Source organism: Geospiza fortis, unplaced genomic scaffold, assembly GCF_000277835.1.
Source record: "Geospiza fortis unplaced genomic scaffold, GeoFor_1.0 scaffold1303, whole genome shotgun sequence".
Taxonomy (NCBI): Eukaryota; Metazoa; Chordata; class Aves; order Passeriformes; family Thraupidae; genus Geospiza; species Geospiza fortis.
The window spans coordinates 903,044-930,957 of NW_005054495.1; the positions used below are offsets into that span (position 1 = coordinate 903,044).

The 27,914-nt window shown below is 41.0% G+C and overlaps 2 protein-coding genes across 4 annotated transcripts in view; one reads left to right on the forward strand and one right to left on the reverse strand.

Moving 5' to 3' along the window:
• Nucleotides 1–1,831: 1,831 nt before the first annotated feature.
• LOC102033019 (inactive pancreatic lipase-related protein 1) lies at nucleotides 1,832–12,984 on the forward strand. Of its 2 annotated transcripts, none has more exons than XM_031063321.1 (12): nucleotides 1,832–1,880; nucleotides 2,669–2,823; nucleotides 3,262–3,387; nucleotides 5,355–5,489; nucleotides 6,522–6,630; nucleotides 7,791–7,910; nucleotides 8,162–8,281; nucleotides 9,710–9,828; nucleotides 9,962–10,091; nucleotides 11,046–11,157; nucleotides 11,487–11,654; nucleotides 12,887–12,984. In XM_031063321.1, exons 1-12 carry the CDS (start codon nucleotides 1,832–1,834, stop codon nucleotides 12,948–12,950), a joined length of 1,407 nt encoding a protein of 468 aa, XP_030919181.1. In that variant the 3' UTR covers nucleotides 12,951–12,984. The 2 variants fall into 2 exon arrangements, with proteins under 2 accessions (XP_030919181.1, XP_014165667.1); XM_014310192.2 differs by having other exon boundaries at nucleotides 3,265–3,387.
• Nucleotides 12,985–22,509: 9,525 nt separating this feature from the next.
• The window catches only part of HSPA12A (heat shock protein family A (Hsp70) member 12A), a 41,548-nt gene continuing 36,143 nt past the window's right edge, over nucleotides 22,510–27,914 (reverse strand). The window contains exon 12 of one of the 2 annotated variants that reach the window (XM_005428637.2): nucleotides 22,510–27,622. In XM_005428637.2, coding sequence (XP_005428694.1) covers nucleotides 26,988–27,622 — 635 coding nt within the window. In that variant the 3' untranslated portion in view covers nucleotides 22,510–26,987. The remainder of the gene's footprint in view (nucleotides 27,623–27,914) is intronic. The other variant, XM_031063320.1, reaches the window with a different exon arrangement.

Below are 27,914 nucleotides of genomic sequence, written 5' to 3' on the forward strand. Positions count from 1 at the left end.
TGTTAAATCTTGTCAGTGCACTGGGACATGTGCTGATTCCACTGACACAAACCTATTTACAAACCAAAATCCCACTTCAACTAAAGACAGGAGCACTGAGCTCTAAATCGGTATCAAGGGTGGTATCTTAATAAAAATAAAAGGCAGCTGTTTAAAGAAATAAACTCCATTATCACTGATGATAGCAGTGGAACACCTGGTATCCATTTGGTCATTCTCAGAGGTGGAGATCAGGGAACATCAACTCTGCAAACATGTAAGGTCATAAAGCAGAGCCAAGCTGATGAAACTCTCTAAGTGGAGGCAGCTCAGGTGTCATTTCTTCTTGAGCTCACTTAGGGCCTTCTCCAAGAGACAAACAGGTCCAAGGGGTTGCCAGACCTAGTCTTGTGCATTTTGCACAGGCTGCTTTTCACCTTTTAGTTGTGTTTCTACTAGGACAATCTACAGAGCTTTGTAACATTCCAGCCACATCCCCGCGTCTGGGGGAATTCTGTGTGTCATTTGTATATATTTCCAGTGTGTTTGTTCTCAGTTATTCTCTCAGAATTTTTCTCAAATCTTGGGTTTTGTGGGTAGTACAGAAAGGATCCCAGTTGTTACACAATTGCTAATCTCAGTTAATCTCTCAGAATTTTTCTCAAAGTTTGGGTTTCATGGGTAGTACAGAAAGGATCCCAGTGGTTACACAATTGTTAATCTCAGTTAATCTCAGAATTTTTCTCAAAGCTTGGGTTTCATGGGTAGTATAGAAAGGATCCCAGTGGTTACACAACTGTTAATCTCAGTTAATCTCTCAGAACTTTTCTCAAACCTGGGTTTCATGGGTAGTACAGAAAAGATCCCAGTGGTTACACAACTGTCCTACATCTACTTCATTCAGCAAGGAAATTAAAGGGATGCCTGGAGAAGGTCAGACTCTTTCACTATGAAAAGAATGTCCCAAGCCCACTGAGAGTTTTCCAAAAGGGATAAGCCTTAACCAAAAGACCCAGAAAACACAGGAGCATTTCACATCTGAAGTCACTTGATACAGGGCAAGGACTGGAGCTTAAAAATGATGTGGTTCTCTAAAACTCCCCCAGTAGATCTCCTTCACCCCAAGTATACACCGAAAATAAAAGCCTTCCCATCCAAGACAAGACACACAGATCCATATCATTCTCTTTCATGGGCCTCTCCTGAAGAGTTGCTGCCTGGGAATTACCAGCCTCTGGAGCTCCAATCATATTGTGAGATCCAGCTCACTGATTCCAGATATGTCCATGGATATTGGAGTTACCAGAGAAACCAACCATTAAAGTTGTTTGCCAGTTTATCTATAAACTATCATCTGAAACAAATATTCCTATCTTTCTAGGAACCTTTCCAAGGATAAAGCAGACTATAAAAGCACATGCAATGTTCACACATTAGTGGCAGGAACTCCAAGACTCCATCGTAAGTAGTTCAGGTCTGGGGTTTTTTCCTTATACCTCGTCAGACTTGTGGCTTCTCACAGCACAGGAGTATGGAGGGGAAGGGCAGCTCATGTTCTCTAATCCTCATGCTAATTCTAAAGAAGCTCCTGTGCATCTGATTAGAAGGGGAAAAAATCAGCCTGGATTTAAGTTATGCTTTTATATATTTATGGCCCCCAATATGTCACGGAGCAAGCAAACACAAAGCTGACTCGCACAGAGTGTGTCCGGCACACAGCAGTCAGGGATACATCCTGCAGAAACAGCAGGCACTCTGTTCACCTTGAGAAAATTCAGCACCAGGGGGCTGAGTGTGCTGGCTAAACGAGTGGGTTAACAAATCCTAGCTGCTTCTTTTTCTACTGTTCCAGATGCTTGGAATTTGGATTCTTGCCCTGTCTCTGCTCATCGCAGCAGAAGGTAAGCATATGGGGTTAGTGTTTGTATTGCCTTTCTATCCTGCTGTATTTTCCACCTTTTTTCTAGGTGTTATTCTACACCCTGGTGCCTTAAAACTTATTTATTGAAGTTAATGTGGTTCACTTTTCCATAGAGGAATGATGGGATGAGAGTGTGAGTGTTGTCTTTCTTCTCCACTCTGAGAATTCTGCCCTAAGAGGGAGCAAGAAAAGCTGATGTTTCCTATCTCAGAACAAAGCCACCGCTCTACTAATCATAGGGAATTCTTTCTTGTACTCTTATTAGTGATGGAAATGGGAAAAAAAAAACAGGGCAAGGGGGGAGGCAATCTAATGAGGGCATAGCTTTGTGTTCAGCAGAAGACACTGGCTTGTGTGCTGTAAGGCTTCCCATGTGCAGTCAGCTGTTCAGCACAGTCTGAATTTATTGCTGATTATCTGCAATATTTCAGCTTGGCATTAGGAGAAACTCATCAGCTGTCTCTGCTTTGGGCAAAGCAACAGCTGGGGGAGGGTACCCAAGGATACCACAAAGGAATCCTCTGAAGACTTTGTTGGTGAGCAATAGGTTGGCTTCTCTTCTTGGGATAAACTGCAACTCCTCAAGATCTAGGAAAGGGCAACTGCTGGTCTTGGCTTTCTATAAACTGTGGGATTTTCTAGAATAAAAAAAAAGACCCCTCCAAGCCATGCTATGAGTTCTGACTGCTCCATTTCTCTGCCTATTCACACTTCTTTTTCTTCTTTTTTTTTTTTTTTTTTTTTTTTTTTGTTTTTTTTTGTCTTCAGGCAAAGAAGATTGCTATGAAAGGCTTGGGTGCTTCACAGATGATGCACCATGGTCTGGGACTGTGGAAAGGCCAATCTACAGATTACCCTGGAAACCAGAGAGTGTAGACACTCAATTCCTCCTGTACACCAGAGACAACATGGCTAACTTTCAAGTAAGAACTGTTGTGGTTTAAACATTGGTGTATCACATGCAAAACTCGTAATTAAACACAGACTCCAGCTGTGCTCCTTAAAAATGGCCAAACTGCCACTTTATTCAAAAGAACACCTCTCCCAGCTCCTTGGCAGGGTCCCCACTGAGAACTACTGGGAAACTGAGCATTTTGGGGTAACTTTTTTCCACAAATAAAATGAAAGCACGCTGAAGTCTTGTTTGCTCTAAGATGGGTGTCAAAGCTTGGTTTGAATTCACATGAACCTTCACATGAATTCTTGCGGATGAGTTCAACATTGCAAAACTTTTAAACACCTGCACAGATAAGCACGGTTCAAGTCTTTTCAATTTTGAAAACTTATTTACAGAAATCAGATTTAAAGGTTTATTAAGTTCTTAGCTATGCTAATTTTTTTTTTAATTTACATTAACATAGAAGCTGTCTGCTGTTGATAAGTCGACAATTAAGGCCTCAAATTTTAAGGCAAGCAGGAAGACCAGATTTATTGTACATGGATTTATAGACAAAGGAGAAGAAAACTGGTTGACAGAGATGTGCAAGGTAGGTACCACAGGGACACCCTTAGTTTGCATTTATAAACACATTCATATAAATTTTCTGTTTTCTCTATTTCTAAGCATTTTTTCTCATGGTATTTGTAGTGATAAGAAAGCAAAAATTAGTTCAGATTGTTACCAAATTGAATATGTAGCTTTACATTCAGCTTTTCTCTTTAGTGAAGTGCGTGACAAAAGATTTGACTAAGTAGGTGCCCTTTTTCTTGGTGAAAAGCACAGAAGCCCTGGGGTAAGATACTGGCTGGGATTGGGGTGATTGCAGAAATAACTGCAGACTCATAGCTCCTGCATCCTATTTCTCCAGCCAAGAGAAGGTTTCTAGATGTGGAAGGTCTATCAGGAAGGTTTGGGCTGCCCCATGAGTGCAGGAGGCTGAAAACCTGGGCTGGCCACGGCCAAAAGCAACAAAGACATAAAAATGTACATCCAAAGGGGACCTCAAGGGGACCATTTCAAACAAAACTTTCAATCTAGGACTTGCTATGAGCACTGGATGTAGTAAAGCACTCTGCTTTATTGATTTTTGTGCTAATTCCACAAATTATTTCCTAACTCTGTCCCTATGCAAAGTGCAATTCCAGCTTGTGGTTTTCTCAAGTCCTCCAAACATGCTCTTAATTGCTGCTGGAGCTAATGAAAGCCCCTAGTCATGCAGCACAGAGCAAAATACCAGTTGATGGCGCTTTGAGGATAAGGTTTTTCAACCATTAACAGAAATACAATTTTTAAAAATAATGTATTCCTATTTTACTTATGAGAACACTATGAGGAATAACGTGAAACTAAAATCAAGGTATTTCATGTTTATTGCATCCCCACTGCCTGCTTCTTTTTGATGCTAGATCAAAATAAAAGAAAAACTATGGATGATCGTTGGATTTGTCAGTTAATAATTTGTTTCAGGTATCAGAAGCAGATTGATGCTTTTATAATTTTCTGTCTTACATTTTGCATTTTAAAATAGAGGTTTGTTTCCTGGAACTTCGCAATCAATGAGATAGCTCACAATATATTTTTCAGCTTGTCTCTTAAATCCATTTGATCAATTTTACAGGAGGTAGAGGCAGGAGATAAATCCTTAAATTCTTCATCTATTATGGTAGCCTGTGTTTTATCACAATACTCTATATTTTTAGTTTATATTTAGAAACAAATTGGTCTCAGTGAATCTTTTCAATAAAGAGCAGAGCAAAGGGGATTGTGAATACATCAATCCACCTATGCGTATCTGTTACTTGCTTTCCTTCCCATTAAGCAACAATCCTATCTGCAAATTGATTTTTACCACTTCTAGTATGGTCACAGACACTTTTATTGCCTTTTTTGTCCTTTGTCTGTTGTTGTCATATACTTCAGCTGCTAAAACAAAATACTTTTAGCCAAACAATCCAGCTCAATGGAGAAAGTAAAGCTTCTGATTCTGTGGCAAAGTCTCTGCCTGCATATACATATTTCCAAATACAGCCATAAATCCAAAATGAACACCAACAGTTTATACACCATCTTATAAAAACACATTCTCTTTCTTACAAATCTGCATCAGAAAACCACTATTGACTTTAACTATCAAATACATTCTAATTGAATTTGAGTTAAAGTAGTACTTTTAAGTCACTGAAGTGAATGGGTACATAAGTAGAGCTCTTATTTAGTGTTACATACCAAGTTTGTTTGAAAACAAAAATTGAACGTTTCATTATTGATATTGTTCTCCCTTCTGTAAAAAATACTGCTCCGGGTATTTGAAATGATTACTACATTACATATCACCCTCTTGCAGCATTGTGTGATCACACAAACCCCTCTGAGCACACATCCATGCTACAGCTTTGGTTTTCAAATCATTCTCACACGAGTTCACACAAGAATTCGTAGCCCAGCCACAATGACCAACATGAACTGATCCCATACTGTATTTACCAAGGTTTTTACTTTTGTTTTACAAAACAGAGGATGCTCACTGTGGAAGATGTGAACTGCATCTGTGTGGACTGGCAGAGAGGTGCAAGGTGTCCATACACCCAGGCAGCCAACAACGTTCGCATCGTGGGCGCTGAAATCGCTTATTTTGTGAATGTCCTCAAGGTAAGAGACTGCTGTTCTTAAAGCTATACTATAATACTGATTTCAAAGAAATACAGCTCTGGAACTTTCACAATTGTGGATGTAACCAGCAGAAAATATTGTCCTCTACTCCACGGTCAGATGTGCTGAAAACAAACAGCACAATGTTTTTTATAAAAGGAGAATATTATGTGATAGCAGCGAGGCCTGCTAGCTTAAGGAGAGGAAATTCTAGAAGAAATTCTCATAGTGCAGCCAAAGAGTTACTTTGTAGATGTTAACAAATGTAAAACTAAATATGCAGAAATAATGGATTGGCAAAATTCTTTTTCATGGAGACAACCAATGAGCTCTCAAGAACACCAGAAAACCAGCTGGCAGCACTGGCTGGGGACAAGCAGGACCCACCAGCTGCCCCAGGGAAAGCTGTGGTGGACAGTACCCAAACCCACAGGAGGTGGCTCCTTTTGCAGCCAGCTTCACATGGCAAGTGAAGCTTGGTCTGAAGCCTTCTCTTAATCTAATTGCTTTCAACACAAATTTCCCATAAAAGAACTATAAATAACTAAAACCAGAGAGCGTGCTGGGTCTAGCAGTGCTCTGACCCACCTCTCACTCTCCACATCTGCATTGCAGCTACTGAATTCCTGTCCAAAAAGGCTGAAGGCATTTCTCATCTCATAGCCTTCTCCAGCTTTGAGTGGTGCTTAACCTGCCAGGTGTAACTAAGAGTTCCTGCCTGGCTTATTCTTGCAAGCCAGACAAGCATTCTGTGAACCTTAATAGGCCCTCTGGAAGGATCCAGAGCGCCTCAGGACTCTTGACAGAGCTGTCTGGAGTTATCCCAATCTCCAAACCAGGGCAGCAGCTGAATAAGGAGGTTTGGAAAATCTCTGTGCTGGACAGAACTATGCGGCAAAGAGATGCTGAAATCCTGGAGGAGATTCTGAGCCAGCAGGCAAATTAAAAGTAGTTTCCCAGCCCCTTTCAAATCTGTGGCTGTTTGCTGATGCAAAGGGGCATGGCAATGTGTGTTTTTTGCTGTTTTGTCAGGAGGAATACGGGTACTCCCCAGCTAATGTTCACATCATTGGCCACAGCCTGGGAGCGCACGCTGCGGGCGAGGCCGGCCGGAGGCAGCCGGGCATCGGCAGAATCACAGGTCAGTGCCTGCAGCCACCTTCCTCCCACCACAGCCACCTCACAAAACCCACATCCTCATTTCATTAAAGCCTACATTACTTAGATGTAAGAACCATAGGCAACTATATTTGTGACATTCATTCTGAATCATCCCACTGTGATTGCATCTCTGGGCTGCAGCACAGTCAGGGCAATTGGGATATTATGCTCCTTTCACACTGTACCCCAAGGAGCAGGGCTGTGCTAAGCCGGGGAAGGAGTGTGATAATTATTTTCCTTGCACATCTGTTACGCAGCAAAGGGATTTTTTTAACACGTTCAGCACTTCCAGAAGTTAAAGCTGTGGGTTTGAGCTTCTTATCATGTAAGCAGTGCCAAGGGCATTGCGCATTAAGCAGAATGGCCTTTCATGGATAAAAGACAATTTTGGGCATTGTTAACAAAACCCTTTTCAATTGTTGTTTTTCCTCGGGGATTTCAGGCTGGGTGAAACGTGGACTAATAGTCTACAAAATTCAGTTTAAAAGCAAACCCAAAATAAGCTGCCTGAGGGACAAGAAGAGATGCAAGTATAAGGCAGCTAAAGCTGTGCAATTTGCAAGACTTTACAAGCACCTGAAATTGCTGCAGCAATTTGGGAAGCAAATTGATTCCATTTTCTGCTAGGTTCAAAAGCAAAGCTCATTGTTTCCAAACTAGATGTTTTTCCCAAAATCTAGAGCCTGATGTAGGCAAGCAGGTTTCAACATTTCAACACCTCCAAGCAGGGGGTGCTATCTGCACAAATTCCTCTGAGTACTCTCAAGCAAGGGACTCTAGAAACCACCCAGATGGATCAGCTCCTTGGGATGCATACACAGTAACCTCAGTTTGAGCAGTGTTATTAAAGAGAGGTTCAATTAAAAGAAAAAAAAAAAGTTAATTCCAAGTGTTGGCATTCAGTATTGTTGTAAGTATGTAAAGCAGTGGAATTTAATAGGCTTCCCGTAGGTGACTTCCTGGGAGAAAAACCACTTGGAAGTTGAGACCACACATCCTCATTTTATTAATGCCAATATTACTTAGATATAAGAACCATAGGCAACTATATTTGTGACATTCATTATATACCATCAATATGTAAAATGATTCTACACCTACGTTTCTTTATTTATACATAACACTACTGTTTTCTCTCAGGACTGGACCCTGCACAACCTTATTTTCAAGGCACTCCAATTGAAGTCAGACTGGATAAATCTGATGCAGAATTTGTTGATGTTATCCACACAGACTCAGCTCCCACAGTCCCCAACTTAGGTGAGTATGCAGCTCTACTCTGCTGATAATTTATTATTTACTGCACTGCATTATTTATGCCCTGTGGCACTTCAGTGTCCTGATTGTTCGCCGAGGCTGTTGTGCTGGGGCAGAACAGAACAAATTCACCATTTCAGTCACTAACAGCTCCTGTCCTGAAACACCATGCTCAGGTAAACTTGGAGCCAGCAGCTACAGGTATGAGACAACATTTATGTAAAACGTGCTTACCCCTGTTTCAAATGCTCCAGGTTTTGGCATACGGCCAGCTATAGGACATCTTGACTTTTATCCAAACGGAGGAGAGGAGATGCCCGGCTGTGACAAGAACCCTATTTCACAGATTGTAGATCTCGATGGCATCTGGGAAGGTAAGTGTTGTTTGCATTACGAATTCAGGGGAAGCCCTCAAAGTGTAGCCACTTATCTTGCCTTAATTCAGCTGTTTTACATTAGCTTTTGGTGTATCCACCAGCTGCAGACTGCACTGAAGCTGGTAAAATGCTCAAAACACGCCACTTTTCCAGAGCTTATTAAAAAATAAACAAGACAAAGGGTTTGCCTCTGGAAAATGTGTTTCCCCTAAAGGATCCAATATCAGAAACAAAAGTTGCTGGAGCTGTGCCAGACATTTTGAAGGGTCTTTTAAGAACACATTGCATTTTGTGTCTCGCTGCCCAGCAGCAGCACTGGTGGAATTGGGCAAAGATGTTCACAGCTACTCCTGGGAGAGTGTCTTCGGCTGAAATTCTTCAGAGATAGAGTAATTAATTCGATTCCTTGTTAAGTTTTAGATTACAATCAGAGTTGCATTGAAGTGATCTCACTGTGCCTGTTTTTAGGCAGCTAAAAAAAGATTGGCACGTAGTTGCTCAAATACACTGTTCTTTGTCGTTTAACGTGGTTCTAATGAAATCTCTAGGTATCAGAAGGTTCCAATGTATATTGCTAAAATTAAATTGCACATAAGATTAAAAAAATAAATTTAAAACCCCGAAGATTTCTGCTGTGGAGATTTTTTAATACATTATCTGAGCTCTTTCTTACACTACTGCAAACAACTTAAACTCTGGGAATCCATTATCTGATTTGTGATCGCTAGCCTTTTACTCCAGGTTTTATTCAATGCAGCTGGAGGCATTAGTTTTTCATTCTCGCCCCCCTTTTTTTTTTTAATAAACTTGTTATCATAATGGGGAATTAAAGCACAAAGAAATAGCTGCGTAGTATATGGTCTTCTTTTTAACCTGAAGTCAGGAAAATACAGGCAACACAAAGGAAAATAATATATTCATTACTTTAATTTTAAGAGTCTCCCTTTCTTAAGTACCCCCCAAATAATAATAATTTTGTTTTGAAGCCCTCAGCTGGAGCAAATCAGCACTGCCCTAGGAAGTTCACTGTTAAATACTTTTCATTCGGATTTCTTTTGTTATGGTAATGAAACTGTTGCCTACAAAAGACCTGCTGCAGGCAGCTCTGGTTTCTATTGTTAAACTCGGTCAGATGGATTGAATAAGTGTTTTTTGAGGGGCAGGGGCTGGACTGAGCTGCACAGTCGGTTCCACAAAGCATTTCAAGTTTGCATTTTATACCCGTTGAGCCCGTGACATTCCTTAGGGAATCATTCCTTGGGGTGAGCGCATCCGAAGCAAGAAAGGTTCCAACCTCACGTTTGATGCTCCAAGAACTGAGATGAGGCTTTTGAGGAGGAATTACCACAGCATCCCGGTGACATGGGTTTCTCTCCTTGAGTGGGAAGAGAAAAGGAGAACCAACTTGGGGGCATCTTTTCACAGGAACTCGGGACTTCATAGCTTGCAACCACTTGAGGAGTTACAAGTACTACTCGGACAGTATCACCTACCCTGACGGATTTTTAGGCTATCCTTGTCCTTCATATGATCTTTTTAAAGAAGTAAGTATTTCTCAGAGCTTTGGGATGGACCCTATTGAAAGCATTATTAGAAATAAATAGTTTGACTAATTTTTTTTTTCTTTTCCTTGTCTTGCTGGATAATGTTATTAATAGATATATTTGTTTTCACTAGGGAAACTGTTTCCCATGCCCAGAAGAGGGATGCCCAAGTATGGGTCACTATGCAGACAGATTCAAGGACAAAGTTAAAAATGACTTCATGAAACTTTTCCTGAATACTAGAGAGGCCAAGGATTTTCCTCGTGAGTTTTGAATGCTTCCATTGCTACCTACTCCTCATAAAAATTTTCTTTTCCTGTTTGACAGTTAACTTCAGCAGATGAACAGATCTCATCACAGTGCAAAGTCTCTTCTGTTCTTCATGATTTTTCTTCTTTTGCCCTATCACTAATGCCAGTTTGGGGCCCTACAGGGCAAGAAAGTTGATGACAAGCTCTAGAGTCTAGTGGAGGTTGCTGAGATATTTGGAGAACTGCAAGGTTCAAGGAGAAGGGAGGAGAGACAATGTACAGGAGTTGCAGAAAGGAAATTTCTTATTAAATAGTATGAAAATTACATCACAATGGCAGTGGTTAATGCAGGAGGAGGGGCCCAGGGAAGCTGGGGAATCTCCATCATTGGAGATGCCAAAAACTCCATTTGACAAAGGCCAAGAACAAGCTGTTGGATGGACAAGATGAGCTCCTTTACAACCTCAGTTATCCTAAATGCCAGCTCTCACAACACACTGCTCAGTTTGCTCTTGTAAGCACAAATCAGAACTTGCTTGAGCTCCTTTTGCTAATTGCACTCTAAAAAGAAGTTCCCACCCACAAAAGTTATTTTTCTGGAGCTTCAGAATTCTTTCATGCTGCTTAGATTCTGTATCTGTATTTATCCCTAACAACCCTTTATTTCCAACTTCACCCTGTATGAAAACCTTCATGGTCAAAATGCTGAGATCTATATAGTATTTACTACAATATGGACTAGTTTTCTCTTTTTTCTCTCCCAGAAAGTAACACAAATGTCTTCTATTTCTCATGTTGATCTCATTAGGACATAACAGCAGACTTGACTCGCTGGCGTTTTATATTTTCTGCTCTCAACTATACTGTTCAGACACACAAGAAAAGAAAAAACAAAACTAGAATTTGATGTTTTGGGGACTGTTTCTCCCTGGGTGCAGTCTAAATAATTCTATTTCTTCTGTGTAGTTTGGAGGTACAAAGTAACTGTGACCCTCTCTGGAAAGAGCGAAGTAGATGGATATGTAAATGTGGCCCTCTATGGCACTAATGGGAACACAAGGCAGCACCAGATCACCAAGTAAGTTAAAAATTCAATAGAAAAGAAACTTTTCTTCTAGAACTCTTAATTTGTATTTGTAATTAATAATTCTCTTTTAACTGATCTTATGAAGAGAGAAACAAAAAGGCTGCATTTCAGGCCCACCCGCCTTTGCTGCCTCTGAAAAAGTGATTTGGAATGAATTACATCAGAAATCTGGCAGTAATGTTGCTGCCATATGATAGGATAAATGTTGTCTCTCTGCTGAATTTCTACCCTCTTGCCACCACAGCAGAGCCTTTGACAAGAGTGGTAATTAACTGTAAATGTTGCCATGCCTCACATCCATAAAATGCTGTTTTTCACAGGGGTACCCTCAAGCCAGACAACACTTACACAGCCTACATTGATGCAGAAACTGATGTAGGAGAAGTTACCAAGGTTAAATTCCTTTGGAACAACAACTGGGTAAACCCAGCTCTTCCTAAACTGGGAGCTGCAACCATCACAGTACAAGTTGGGCAAACTAGGAGAGAGTAAGTATTGTGAAAATCTTGAAAGTTACTGGAGAAGATAGGTGACAAAATTATAAGTGCAGTAGAAGCCTTTCCACAAGAAAAGTTATTTAAGGCATTAAAAGGAAAAGATTCTCAAGGAAACCTTTTCTTTCCTTCCTTTCAAGACACTGTTCATCCATAGTTCTATTCACTGCTACTTCAACCCTTTGTCTTAAATAACCTCAAAGAAAAACTGAAAATCTCTCCAGGCTTTAGAAGAGCAAACTTTCTGTAAAACACTTTGGGTGAGAAAAATTAATGCTGGCTTGGATTGTCAGCACCATTCTTGCTAAACTCCTACTATGCACAAAAAGAGATTATTTGTGGGTCTGATTCACTGTCAGCTGGAACCAGCCAAGTATTCCAGGGGTATTGATGACCCCTAAGGTCATGATTGACTAGAGAGGATGGTGAAAATAAATCCACCTTTCCAATGAGGACCACTAACACTTGGAGCTGTACTGAAAACTGCCTATGAAGCTGAGGGAAAAAGGTTAAAATTGATTTCTTTAGACTTTGTAAAGCACAGCTTGGATGTTCAGATTATAGAAGCATGGTTTACTGATCCAGTTTTACTAATTTTCCTGGACTTCTAAACATGAATTCCTTCATTTTCTTGATCAGTTATTTTATTTTATCCACATCATGAGTTGGTATCTAGAACAGGAGGTACAGTTTAAATTTTATTTATTCTATTTTCAAATGAGCAGTTAAAATTCCATCACTTAAAAGACAACATGGGAGGCGGAAACAGTTTCAAGCAAAGTGAAATGATTACAGCCAAGCAGCACTTGAACTCACCTTAAGCAGAGGTCCTAAGTCGGGTTGTAATTTCCAGCCACCAAAGCACATTGCTGACAAAGTGTATTTCTGTAGATAGTGTAACATATATTACAATAGAAACTCACCCTTCTACTGACTTATGGCCTTTGCACAAATAGCTGTGGTCATCTCTATGGAGATGGTAGCACAAAATCTGGGGAAAAAACCCCAAAACTGTAACATTAAAGCAAGGTGGGCAATGAAGCAGAATGAATAGAGTCTATCAATGCTTTCCCCGGCAGTTATATTTCAAATTTAGAAGATCAAAGTTTGTTCCGTTCATTTGTCTGAAATGAGAGATCAGGTTGTGTTACCATCAGTGCAAATCCACCTGAATAATTTCAGCAGCTGCTGACAGCTCAAGGTGCTCTCATGTCCTTTATCCTCAGGTACCGTTTCTGCGGCTCTGAGACGGTGAGGGAGGATGTCCTGCAGACTCTGACTGCTTGCTAGCTGCATGTCCAGATCCCCAAATCCTGCTACCAATAAAAGCTACTCATGCAGAAAACACTGGACTCTGCAGCTGTGGTGCTGATGGTGTGCGTTGTTTGGGGTGGGTTTTGCTGGTTTGGGAGGCAGAGGTTGAGTCTGTGGATCCCTCTCTACAGACAGAATTGTTAGAGTGGCTTTAGGAGTGAATGTGCCAAAACCTGTTGGAGAATTCCCCTGCTTTCAGCCTGTTTCAAAACAATTTCAAGCAAGAGGAAAGGGGGCAGGTAACAGAAACAAATTCATTTCTGTCCCCATGCAATCCTGCCTCGTGTCCCTCAGCATTCTGCTGGACAAGGGGGCTGTGTCTCCTCTGCTGCCAGAGGAATCTCATCCTCACTGATAGAACCTCACAGAACTGCTGGGGATCTGCTGCTCCACACATCTGCTGCTCCTTCTCTCAGTATCTCCTGACCTCTCCTGGGTGTCTCTGGGTGAGCTTTCCTCACCCAGAACACCCTGTCCTGAAGGACATCAACCCCTCAGCAAGGCTTTACATTCTGTGCAGTGGTGCAGGTGGAAACCAATTTATTTTGAGTTGGAGCACTACTTTTCTAGTATAGAAAAAAAAAAGCAATGGTGTTTTTTTTTTTGTTGTGGTTTGTTTGGCTTTTTAATTGAGTGCATTCTGCCAGCCCTCACAGGGTGATGGGAAGGAGATAGGGGATGTGAATAATAGACAAAGAAACATCAGCACTGAGGGTTAGCAACCTCTGGGCTGAAGTAAGTTCTTTATATAAAAGCCAAAGTGCCCCTTGCTTTAACACAACTGAAGAGAATATCCTCCAGCAATTTCAGTTTTAGTCAGAGACATGCAGGCTTGCTTTTATGCTTAAAAACCTTCTAAATTGCACTTCTGCTTCTTGCCCAGATTAAAAGGTACTATTTGACTTAGATTAGATGTATGGAAGGAGTTCTGTATTATAGGAGTGTTAAAACTGGCCCAAGTTGCCCTGAGAGGTGTTAGGTGCCCCATCTCTGGAAATATTCAACACCAGGCTGGTTGAATTTCCTGAATTCCTGGAGTTCACAGCAGAGTTCTCCTTCTGTGCTTTCCTCACAGCCTGTGCTGTCCTGAAGGACGCTTAAAAGCTGACATTTATTTTGTCTCCAGTTTTTCCCAAATGTGGTCAGTCTTATAGTGGTAGAATAATAGAGCCAGGCCTAATAAATACAAGGATTGGAGTTCTTTGTCCTGCATCAGGCTCTGCTAAGTCCAGCTCTGGGTTGCTCCTGCAATGCCTTCCTTGGCTTTCCATGGCTGCAGTTGGGCAGGAGGAAGAGGATCCAGCTACAGGAACAGAGGCTTTCACACTTTATCCAGTCCTTGGAGGAGCACACAGACCCTCTCCAGGAAGATAAATAGTTGTGGGTTTATGAATAGCCATGGATGGGGGAGCTGGCGTCTGATGCTGGGTTTTCATGTAGCCCCCATCCCTTTGGCATCCCCTGTTTCCCTCTGCCTTCCCTGTTTGTGTCTCCTAGGATTTGGTGTCCTGATCTCAGTGCCTCCTGCTGAGGAAACCTCAACAGGGTTATTAACTTCCTAACACTGCAGAAGAGTTTCTCCTTTGTCTTTTGTTCCATTATCTTGGAATAAGCAGGTTCTTGCCTACACAATTGTTTTGACAGTTATGATATTCTCAGCATTATCCTCTGCCATAGCCACTTCAGCAGCCCGTGTAATTTTAACAAACACCTAACAGAATCAAGACGTTAAAGTTGACAATAGCATAATAAAAAATCTCCTTTTAATAATGAACTGGAGCTGCCGTCATCCTGTTTCAGCAGAGTAAAACCTCTCCCCCCCTCCCGAACACTTTACAAAGCTATTACATAAAATGCAATGTTAAATGAACAACAAATTACTTTCCCTTTAGCTAGCTTTTAATGCTAATGGTGCTATTTATTCCTGACCTTTTGAAATATTAGATTTTTTAAATGACAACATAAAAAGAATTCTTGTTTGAAAACGCGAGCGACTTTAAACCACATGTTATTACTTGTAAGTATAGCATGCACATGCATCATTCATTTCAGTGTCCCATTTAGGGCTAATTGGTATATATTTCAGTTGACATATATTGTTCTCCTGCAAACGTGTCAAATTCCTTAACGATGGCGGTGACAAAAGCAGAACGCTTGAGATATATAAATTATGCTCTTTACCATATAATCATTCTTATCTATTGGGAATGGTATTTGTGACAAACTATGGTCAAAAATACACAGCAAATTGATTTTTTTTTTTTTAACTTTAATATCACACCATTCATGGCAAGTCTTTGATTGCATCCTTAAATGTAGAAATGTTTTGATTTTTATCTGCATTGTTTTGCAGCTTTTGAAAAGCTCACTTTATTTATTAAAGGAAGAGTAGCACAGCGAGGATCTTAAAATGTATCTTTTGTTATCAGCATAAGGAAAAAAAATAGGCTGTAATTGTGGATATAGAGTGAGTAATTTGGTGAAAAACGCTTTGTGCTATAGTTAAGGTTTTATAATTCCTGCCAGAAATTACTATTATTTTGTTGGTGGGCAGCATTGCAATAAGAATTTTAAATATTTTAAATATGGGAACAACTTGGGCCACGTATTTCCATTACATTTTAGACTGCTGCGTGCAATGCATTTTCCCCCTTTATTACAAATCATCTTAGAAACAGACCAAAAAAAATAAAAATTGAAGATTTCATGTGACTCTAATTATTACTGCAGTGCTCATTGTTGTCTTCAGACAATGCTGTCCACAGTCATTACTTTGCTCCATAAATCAGTAGCATAATGAGGTTCTATCTTTCAAGAAATATTTGAGCGTATCTTAATTTGGCATTGACGAATTCTCCTTTCCGAATCTCTGGAGGGTTTTTTTTTTTAATCTAGTTTGTCATGTTAGAGCTTTCATCACCTAGCCCCAGGTGACAGTGTTATGGCTGTGTATTTATTTCCATACCTTCCTGGGATGTGTCCTCAGAGGTGACAAATAGGAATTTTATGATGTTATGCCTTGAAGGCTGTTTCTCCTTGATTGGAGTGTAATTCCCAAACTGTGTTGCCCCACCCTCATCCTTCAGAAATATACACCATGTGTGGTTGTAAAAAAGTGTGGGAAAAAAGAAAGGTTAAATTTGTTAACATCTTGTTGCTGATATAAACTGGGAGCAGTTTCTTTGACAAAAGATATATTCATTGGAAATAAATACCATAGAAATGATATAATAAGTTCAGATACCATTTTTCTTCTAAAATTTGAAGACAAGAGAAAGGTAAGTCAAAAAAAATCAGCAGAGGGCAGAGGAAGAAAGGAGAGGGTTGATGTGATGCTCCACAGCTCTAAATCAAAAAATACCAATAGTGCCCTACGTGACACTTACTGCTAAACTGTGCTTGCAGACAAACAGAAACAAGAAGCAAAGTACTCTTTAAATTAGTCTAAATGTTGTGTTCAATTACACAGGAACAACTGCGTGGCTACTGCACTTGCTATCACTTTGATGACCTCTATTTGGTGAGACCCAAAGACAAAAGTTGCACTCAAGTTCCTCTTTGTGCTCTGGCCCATGGAATTATTGTGTGTTTATCCTAAGAAAGATATTACCTTTAATTGCATTAAGTAGATAACGGCTTCACAACTAACCAGTTAGGGTGCTGAAGGGGAAAAAAGGGACCTAAACCTCCACAGTAATGCATTAGTTCAGCTAATAATTCACACTAGTGTAATTTAGCATACAATTTGTAGAACCTAAGAGTCAATTCCACATGAAAAATAACAGCAATGAACATTATGGTGGCTTGGGTGCCTGAGCTGGGGGTGTGCAGCTTCAGAGGATGGACTCTCTGGGAGTCCTGATTATCCTCTTTGGAAAGTCAGTGCAGCCCTAAGTGCAGCACCATTTCTCATTCAGAAGAGGTTCTTCATGGAGGAGGAATATGTACAGTCATCACCTTAATTATATGGGATGTAAAACACAGGACAAGCTTGTCCTGCCTGGGGTGATGGAAGAGTTGGAGCCACCCCTTCCTTCTCCCAACAAGAAGCACTCTGTCCTACAGCCCAGAAACTACCACAGGAGCTGCTCAAAAAGAAATTAAACAAACTCTTGGTTCAGATTAACCTTTTCTTTGTTGTCTTTAATTTTTTACCCAAACACCAGCCTCCTCTCTTTTGATGAGGGGGAAAAAAATCATCAGGAGGGAAGCGAGCAAGGCTCTCATGCTCAGCTCTCACCAAGGTGGTCTCAGTCCCTTGGGGGATTCTGTGGCCTGACCTCACATCTCCTTCCAGCCTTCCTCATCTCCCCCTTGCCTGCAGTTTGGAAATCAGTGCACCTGACCCTTCTATAGCCCTGCAAAGGCACAGCAAATTCAGCAGGGAGTCAGAGTTTGCCCCTCTGCACCTTCCCTCTGGCATCGCCCACCTCCAAACCCCAGGGAAGGCTTGGCAGAGGAGGCTTCTCCCCTTCTTTAAGGCCAGATCAGACATCCTCAAGCCTTTGCTTTCATTCCAAAAGGAGCAAAAATATCTTTGCTGGGTCCTGAAAGCCAGCCTCTCATTCCCTCCCACAAAACTTGAATTAGGAATCCTCTCCTGGTGGCGGCGACAGAGGGGCCATTGCTCCTGTGCCCTCCCTTGCTGGCTCTGAAGGGATGGAAACACAGAAAGCAGCATCTTTGTATTGCATAGGACCCTCATGAGATAATAAAAAACTTCCTTTTAACCAGGGAAAAATGTTAAAAGTGGAGAGCAGAGTGACTGCACCAAAGAATAATTCTCCTTTTGACCCACAGAGAAAGAGGTGCCTAATAAAAGTATATGAGCACGGACAGTGTGAAGATAACTGTCTGATCAGATAATGGAATTGTTTTCAGTGATAAGAATGAATCCATTACTAATGCAAATAACTATAATAATTATAATTTGCAATACAGTAAAAATCACCTAGTCTACCTCCTCCTCTGACAGGAGACTGTATAATAAATTATAGGCTGAGAAAAAAAAAATCAAAGGGATAAAGGTTAAAAGATTAAAAAAAATTCTGAAACTTAAATGCTTAACAGGGAAGTCAAGACCTGAAAGCAGAAATTGGTGCTATTAAATAAAGCAATTGTGAAGAATGAGATATTATGGAATTGATTAACAAACCAGAAACCAAGCATTTCCTCATATCACTACCTCTTGTCACAGATTTCAATAATTCTGAAAGAACAAAAAATTAAGAGTTGGCGTATAACAAGGAAATTAATTATTTAAATGTAGGTGAATATGCTAATAGTACTCTGGGAAGATGAATATAACTTCACAGACAAAAAAACCCCAGAAGGTTCAATAAATTTGAGGAGTTTCTCCAGTTGCTTTTGCTTTGCTTTAGTATCCAAAACTGGTCCTGCTGCTCCCAGGACTGCTCATCTACAGGGCAGATCTTTTGGGGTTTTCTGGGCACACCAAATTGCTCATACCAATCCCATCATCTTCTTTGTTCCTGTGAGGTATTTTGGACATGGAGACTGTAAAAAATGCTTTATTTCAGCTTTGGAGGAGTAGAACAGAGTAGATGAAACAAATCCTGTGAGCAGAGTTTGCACTACAGTGAGTTGTCTTCTTGTTTACTGCACTTCTGCTTTCTCCACTGGTTAAGCAGAGAGGAAATAGTGATGCACAAGGTTTATCACTCACTGTTGGCACCAAACCATCCATAGCTTTAGGGGACAGAGCACTGGGAATCTCCCAGGAGATCATGTGATTCTTCCTCAGCCATCAATTGGAGTGAAACAGCTATTAAATAATTGAGTCTAAAGCACTGTTTTCCAAAACTCTCCATTTAGATCTACATTTTCCAAAGCTCAGGATGTCTCATAACAGCCACAGAGAAGAGCCAGGGATTTTAATAACAGGGGTGTGTGAGGGAGATTTAGACCCCCAGAGGTGCTGACCTCTACTCAAAAGTAGGGGTTTTTAATCTGACTACCAGATTAAATTAGTATTTAACTCAGAGTGGAACCTGATTTCCTGTGCTTGGAGTATTTTCCTGCATTTTAAATTCAGAGTAAAAAGCTCAATGTATCCTGCCAAAACTTCCCCCTCAAGTCATTCATGAAGATTCCTCACCCTCTTTGAAGTTTTTCACTGCAGCACTTTCCCTGCAGCTGAAAAACACTTCAGGCCTGCAGAGCACCAGCAGCAGTTTATCAGAACCTCCACAGAATAGGAGTTCAAGGAAAATGCTTTAATGATGCAAGTTCCAAAAGCACTCTGAGTGGAAAACTCACGGTCTGCTTCACAACCATGACTGGTGGTTACCTCCTAAGCGCCATTTATCCAAAACACACTCAGCCAGTATAACATCAACTCCTGCAACAAGCTCCAAGGTTTAAACACATACCTTTCAGCTTAAACACAGGAAGGCCTTTAATCAATGTTTGCAAAAGACAAAACCACAACGTGCCTCAAATCCTCAGTCCCATTTCATTGGTTGTTGATGCTTCACCAGGGCTGTTTTGGACAGGGATGCTCCCAACACGAGCCCTTCACGTGTGTTCCCACAGAACAACTTCAGCATCAGTTTCCAAATCTCCTCCCAGCAATAAGATGCTTATCTGCCAGAAACCAGCATGCACTGCCTAATCCTCAAAGCTCCCAACAGAGCCATAAAAAAGATCACAGGTCTATAAAACCTATGATTGAACATAGAACAGGTCTATGATTGAAGGAGCTGGCATTTAATTAAATAATTAGATTCAGGGCATGCATGAAACAGGTCTTCAGATATGTCAAAAGCTGTCAGGGCAGGAATGAGATTAATTGTTCCCATGTTCTCTAGGGGTAGGACAACCACAGAGAGTCAAAGCTGACATTATGTAAGACTTCAGACAGATGAGGACAGTGAAACAAACAAACTGCCAGAGCAGGTAACACCATTTCAGAATGGTCAGAAGTTTTAAACATCACGAGTTTTAAAACCAGATTAAACAAAAGTTGGGAGCAGTTTAGGCAGAATTAATATTGTTTTGCATCAGAAAGTGATACATGATTGATAACTGGAGTCCTTTCCAGCTACATGAAACTCCTGTGATGCTCTGACCGAGCTGCAGTTGCAGTCAGCAAAAATGCTTGATGGATCTGAAAAAAGAAAAAAACAATTATTATATTCTACTTGAATTATTGAATTATTATATGCTATTCAATTATTATATGCTACTGAATTATTATATGCTACTTGACTCTGAAGGGGAGAAATTAAAATTCCTTTGGTGGGATATGATCAGCCTAGTTTGTACATCTCCTCAGTCCTGTAACACCCTCAATCAGTGTGTGGTACTTTTTGATCTTCAGTCTCATGTTTCACCCATAAGACAAAACAGGACTGCAACATTTTTTTTAAGTGTTTTGGAACATCCTCAGTGATGTTACCTGATTCTTCAGCTGCCTTACACAATTATCAGGCTGAAATGTTGACCTTGTTTCCTGAGTAGACAAATCTATTCTCCTGCCCACTGTGTAAGGAATTTCTCATGGACAAGGCTGTGTGTTCACAACACCCTGCAGACAGTGCTGCTATCCAGACCTTTGCCAACACAAAGAACATAGGGAGAAAATAATCTGAAGAAGGATGTTGGAATGTTGCTTGCGGGGAAAAAACCACATTTAGATACAACTCCTGCATACATGATGCAGAACCAGCACCTTCTCTGCTAATTTCCTTCAACTCCACTCATTTTGAATAGTCAATAGCCACCTAGGCAAAGTATTGGTGGGGAGGCACAGGGTGAGAAAACAGATCCATTATGATTGTCACAGATGAAGAATAAACCTTCTGAGCAATGCATTCCCTGCAGAGCTTTAGCTGCAGCCCTGTGGGCGTTACCAAGTGTGTGAGAAGCACTGAGGCTGCTCTCTGGACTCAAAGGAAGAGGATGTGTTCAGTCTGGTGTCTGCCCTTATCAGCTGATGGCAGAAGGAAGTTCCCACTAGAGGTGCAGAGATTACTCCTCAAAGGGAAGGAAATACTCCTTGTTGCCCTAAGGAAAGGGAGAGTCACCTTTCTAACTCCTTGGATTGCTGCAGTTGAACAAACCCTGGCAGCCACAGCTCTATCTCACCACTCTGCTTTGAAACCACCCCTGACTTTGTAACTGCTGGAGCACCCCACTGCCTCTGTTCCAGCACATCCAGGTCCTGCTCACACATCTCTCCAGCCAATTCCTTTCTTTCCTTATGTTGCAGTAAAGTGGAAAAATTACAAGAAAAAGGCCTCATAATATCAGGCCTGCTCTGTTAGCCCGTCATTTCTTCTAAAACCAAGCAGTTCTTGCACGGAGTAAAGGAATTCTGAATCCATTGTCCCTTAGCCAGAGAGCTGGACACTGCTGTCAGGGAGGCCCTTTTACAAGTTGTTTTATTCCATAACTATTCACAGGAATACAAAATCTGCAAATTTCAGTAAGGACTAATGTGATTTCATAGAACCAACAACTTACACAAAATCCCTTCTATCCAGATGGGGCTGTAGCTTTAAATCTGAACACACTCCTATGAGAAAGCCTTAAGATTTAGAAAAGTCCAGAGTAAGGACCAAATTCTGAATGCACACACATGAAACTCCACTGGAATCTTCAGCAGTGTGGTAGAACACCGAAAGCAAAATTTGGTTCCTAATGTGTCTCTGAAGACTGTAATTATATTTCCCATTGTACTACTAACATTAATTGAATGTTTAGCCGAAATCAAGTTCATTACAAGTTAAATACAGTACCTAGCCTATTAGGATGGTGTTTATAATTATAGTCATAAAGCACTTGTAAAACACCTTCATTGCAGCAAATAGGTGGAAGTTGGGTGTAGGGGCTGCTAAAGCCTCTCAGTTCACCCTCTGCATCTTTGCAGCATCATGGACCAAGGTCACCTGTGCCACTGAATCACCTCCAGAGCTTGTGCCAACACTGCTGAATTTCGGAGGGACACGGCCTACAGCTGTTAGCAGAAAAATGTAATACTGCACAAACTGCTGTGCAAAGGTTTCTGCAGTGCAGCTGGACCTTACTGAACCCTAGATCTATAAATAGGCACATTCTCATGCTAATATACCTGGTTATTGGCCAGCTTATTTGCCTGATAATGAATTTTTAACAATAAAATAATACAAGAACTAAGGGATTACACCTCTCTTTGATATATCAGATTTTGTATTTCATTTTCTGGCTCTCTGAGAGCATCATTACAGAAAATACCTGATCTGCTTTTGGTATTGCCCAAAGTCTTTCTGCCTGAACTCCAACAAACAAACACCTTACTCAGAGAGCTACACCAATTTTGCTGGAAGCTGAGTCACGAGCAGCAGTGAAGCTCCACCTTGGGCACACAAGGGAACTAAAGCCATACAGATGGCTGGTGTCACTTCTGCTCAGTCACACACATAAAGGAGCACCCAAATTCAAGCATAACCACTTGGCCTGCCTCACTTTCATAATAAATTAGGTTTCTTTTTATAGCCATTTTCATAAGAATAGTAGCACCCAAAAAGAGAAATTAGTTTTAAGGTATTTTATTTGACATGATTGAAGACACAAGAACACTCAAGATACAATCCAGACAAGTTGTGAACAGCTCCAAGTATCAGTGAAATCTGAATTTATCTTGCACAGAGGTGAACAAGACCACAATGGTTGGTTTTATAATATAGTTTAAGACTATTTCAAGCAGGTGAGTACTGTGACATTATGCCCAACAACTTTTATACTATTCATCCGCTTAAGCCACTTCATATCATAAGTATGCAGCTTATCTTGGCTATTAAATCTCTGCAATATATAATTAGCCTTCTCATAATAATGCATTAAAACTCCTGTATACGAATATTGGTATACTCATACCACTGAAAACTGTCCTAACCACCACTGCACATTTATCATATTCTAGCACAATTAACCATTCCATCACAATTAGCTGCTAAACTTCAGCCTAGAGTTCAGTAACTTGGACCCAAACTTGCAAATTGCTGCTTACAGCAAAACTCCTGCCAAGACCTTCTGCTTTCCCTATGGATAGCTGGCCTTGTTGTCTTTCCAACACTAAGTTGCACAATGTCATCTGAAACCCCTACCAAAAAAATGCTCTGCAGGGGAATGTCCTGCAAAAGTATCACAACTACAATCCTAAAAATGCCTCATTTCCTAGTGAATTTCATATAAATTTTACAACCTAACATCTTTTATCGAAATGGGCATCCTCATGCCTCTTAAAATGTAAAGTTGTTTAATTGGGTTATTGTCTACAGACCACAGCATAATATTCTATTTAACAATCCTAATTCCTTAGAGAGACAAGCTAATTTTCCATTCTGAAAGAGGGCAACAAGGACAGCTGGGAGTTTGTTCAGTAGTTCAGTGCTCTGCAAAGATAAGCTTGATAGTGTTCTCACCAGACTGAAGGAGGAAGTGCAAAAATATGTAAACCACGTTTTACAGTTAAAGGGATTTCAGAAACAAGCCCCTGCTTGGATCCAGATGGGATCTTACAAAAGGTGAATCAGAAAGGCAGAGAATCACTGCTGTGCAGGGAGCTGTGCTTCACAAGAACTGCAGAATCCACCTGTAGCTTTCCCTGCAGACAGGCTGGAAACAGCACAAAGCTCATGGGCCACCTGATCTTGCAGGTCACCTCTTCGCAGGCGGGACAGGGGGTGGCAGCCATTTATTAAACCAAATCCTGTGTTAAGGCCACTGAAAACAAATCTGTGCAGAACTGGACAGAGTCAGCTTAACATAGCATGCAAAGACAGCAAAGCCTATTTTTCTGTAAGAATTTTGGTTTTTGGCAGGTGGAAGTGGTAGACAGACTGTGTCTTACCTGCAGCTACAATATAAGAGTGTTGCCTGGCTTTGGGAGGTAGTTTTTCACTTGTTGTTGTTGTTGTTTTTTAAACTAGAGAAGATCCTTATTAAAAACCCAAAACCTAGTGAAGAAGCTGTATACCCAGATTTTACAATCTGATTTTTGGTTTTACAGGAGGATTCATCCATTATTATGAAGAATTGCTGGAGATGGAATGGTCACCATCTGAAACAAAGAAATGAAAACTCCAGCAACAGACTATTGCATTTGTGTGATGTGCTTAGCTGGTATGACTTGCATTGCAGGAAGAATGTTGTATTCTCTGACACACCAACATCTCTTTCCTATTATTAAAAGATTGGCCTTTTACATTTCATATCTTACCATCTTTAAAAGCCTATAATTACAGAAGCTGATTGAGAAACTGTGTTATTTAAAATTAACAGCTGAATGAAATCAACAGAGGCAAAGTGCATTTTTATACAAGAAAATAGCACTGTAGAAAGAAAGAGTCTGTACAATATTTAAATATTGTATATACATAAAATTATATTGTTCATAACTCATCTTAAAGTTTCTCTTGTTTGTAAACCATGGAAAGCAGCACACACAAAAAAAAAATCCCAGCATTTAGCTTTTAAAGCATTTAGCAGGCAGCAGGAAATCGACTGCGAGCAAGCACACTTTGTAATTATAGAAAGTATCCAGCAGGATACTGTGACTAGCATTCTCCATAGTCCTTTATTTATTTATTTTAAAGCTGAATGCAGAACACATTTCCCATTAAATCAGGGAATTCTGCAGGAGACACAGAAAACTCAATGACAAAATGCAGTGGATCAGCTGTCCAGCTCTCTACTGTGGCAAAACTCCAGGATAAACACAGAAAGTTTAAGTGCAGGATTGGAACATAAATTAATGAAATAACTGTTAAAGCTTTAATCTCCCAAAAGTGTCAGTAATGGATTTAACTCATGCTCAACTTTTTAAAAAGGAAGGTTTAGATTAATAATTAACATTGCAACGTTTTGAAAATGCAATGAATTCCAGCAGGTAATCAGGCAGCTCTGTATAAATGCACTGGGAAGTGTCAGCATTTTAGGGTGATTCTACAGGTTTGTACCACTCTGCTAATTTGGAGTGGAATTAGGATTTGAATTTGAAGTTGTCAGTTCATGGCAGAATGTAAGCTTCAGAAGTTTTCTTCCTGTAGCATTTTGCAAAATAAAAACTATTCTAGTTGCAAAAGAAATTTGCCAGGTGAGCATGCTTAAGGAAACATTTCCACTTAAGTTATTATTTGGAAAACAAGATGCTACCATGGCCATCAGTGCATTTCTCCTGCATCAAGAGCTCTGTGCTCACTGCCAGGTAAGGGATGCTTTATTTAATGCTATTTATAGTTTCATTCTATTGGCTTCTGCCTTCCACTTCATTGGCCATTCAACTGAACCCAGCAATATATTTTACTGAATTAAAATGTTTCCTACAAAAAAATGTATTATGGTATTTTAGATTTGAATGTTTTGTCTCTTGTGAATTGTTTAAATGTTTCTGGACAGCCATCATCTAGCTGTGCTTCCAAATCTTAACACAGGAATGAACAAGAAAAGAAATATAATCACCTGAGGAAGTGCTTGATAAAGCAGATGGGTCAGAGGGATGTTGAGAAATGTGCAGACAGGAACCTCATGAAGTTCAGCAAAGGCAAGTGCAGAGTCCTGAACGTGGGCAGGAAGGAGCCCGTGCACCAGGAGGATCTGTCTGGGAGCAGCCTGGCAGCACAACACCCCTGGCATCGTGGCAGGCAGACACTGAGCCAGGCTGAGCCTGAGCCAGCAGTGTGCCCCTGCAGGGAGATGCCAGCAGCCTCTGGGCTGCACTGGGAACTGCACTGCCAACAGAGCAGGAAAGGGATCATTCCCTGATTCAGCCCTGCTGGGACCATGTCTGAGTGCCAGGACACGAGAGACACAGACACAGCTCTGAGACCAGCAAAGGGCCACAAACGGGAGAAGGGACTGGGGGATCTTTCATGTGAGGAGAGGCTGTCAGAGCTGCAGGGAGGCTCAGGGGATGCTAGGAATGCCTGAGAGCAGACAGGAAAGAGGATGGAGCCAGACTTCTCAGAGGTATCCAGTGAAGGAGCAAGAAAGAGGCAACACGCACAAATTTAAACTCAATAAATTCCTTTTAAGCGTAAGAAAAAAACCTTTGCAGTGAGGGTTGTCAAATAAGTTGCCTGGAGTTTAGGGATCTTCATTTTGGAGACCATAAAATTGGAAAAAGAAACTTGTTCGGACTGATACTGCTTAGAAAGAGAGGTTTTATCAGACAGTCAGTGGATGTCACCTTCAAGCTTAACTACTCTGTGATTCTGTGGTTTCAGATGGAGACTAATAAAAATAAGTTTAGAAGACCCAAAAGAGAAATAGGTTTGTTCTTAATATTATTTTCCAAAGTATAATGAGGGTAATGCTAGCTAATTAATCTGACAGCTTGTTCTGAGAGCTCTGACAACAAAGGCCTTGTTTTTAACCTGGAGCAATCAATATTAGGCCCCCAAAACACATATGTATTTCCTAAATATAATTTTAAGAATTTCTGGGGATTTTCTTTACACAGAATTTAAGTAATTGAGATCCTATTTCTTTGAGTCATTAATTTTCAGCACTTTAAATTCTGAAAGCATTGGGAAAAATCAAAAGAATACAATAAAGCTACTAATTTGTTCCCATTGCCAGAGGATGGTGCTGTTTAAACAGATATCCCACACAGATACATCCCCTACAGCAGCCACATGGGTTAGTGAGTTTTTCTCAGGAGGAAGAGGAAGAAGAACAAGGCAAAGAGATTAAAACTTGGTATTTTTTTAACTAACCTTCAGGACCCAACAATAATCAGTGTTTATTTTATAAAGGTAGATCTTTAAGCATGCGTGAGTAACTTGGTAACTTTTACTACCTCTGGAACTTTTGCTCCTAAAACTTTTTAAGGGTTTTTCAAAATGCAGTCCTTGGTCACCAAAGGACACAAACACAACACACCCCACCTTACTAGCTGTTCTCATGTAGCCTGCTGAAATTCACGGTGATGACATGACAGACAGAAGTCAAAAAACGGAACAGTGGAAGATCAGTCTCACAAACAGGCTGTGGCGGGGGAAAGGGCCGTCAGTAATTTAAGAAATCAATACCGACTTTGACACTTTTAGAGGTGGCAACATCAACAGCCATGGCTTTGATTTCAGTGTCCCCAAACTGCATCAGCGTTTTGATCTCGCGCCGGTTGGGCACGGAGGCGTCAGTTCCCGTGAGATCCAAGCGCAGCGTGCCGCACTTCTTCACACCAGGCTCGGTGATGAAGCTGACGTTGTCCTGCTCCGAGCTGTAGATATTGATCACTATCACTAACTGAGAAGGCTTGGCAGGTGTGTAACTGCGGGTCACAGTCTCTCCCAGGGCTACAGACTGGTCGGCTGAGATGAACTTGTCGAAGACGTCGGTGCACCAGCGCGTGCCGTCCTTGACCAGCAGCTTCTCCGGGGGATGCTTGCCCTCCACGAAGCGATTGAGCACCCCCACGCCGTAGGTCAGCGGGGAGCGCCGCACCTTGATGACCGCAGGGTCGAGGCCAAAGAGAACAGCTCCTTTGAGGATGGTCAGCCCCACATCCTGGGGAATGATCACCCGGCACCTGGAGCCAAAAGCGCTCTGCACGGCTTGCTGCAGCAAGGGGGATTCAGCGAAGCCGCCCACCAGGAAGAGGAACTTCACATTGGTCACCTCTGGCTTATCGAACACCTCACCTGAGCAGAAACAGAGAGCATCCAGTAAAATCCACTTTGACAAGGCAGTGCAAGTGAAAATGGCAATGTCTGAGTGTACTGAGTGTTCCATGCACATGATCTGAAACTGCCACGTCTGTGCCCACACTGCCACCCCCTCAGCATGCACCAGTCCTACATCTGTTATCTCTAGTGTATTTCACTACGAATTCACTCACCTCAAACCAAACCACATTTTTGAAATTGGCATTTAAAACTGAACATAAATTGCATTCCAGATAAATCACTCCATTCCAAATTCACTTATTATTTC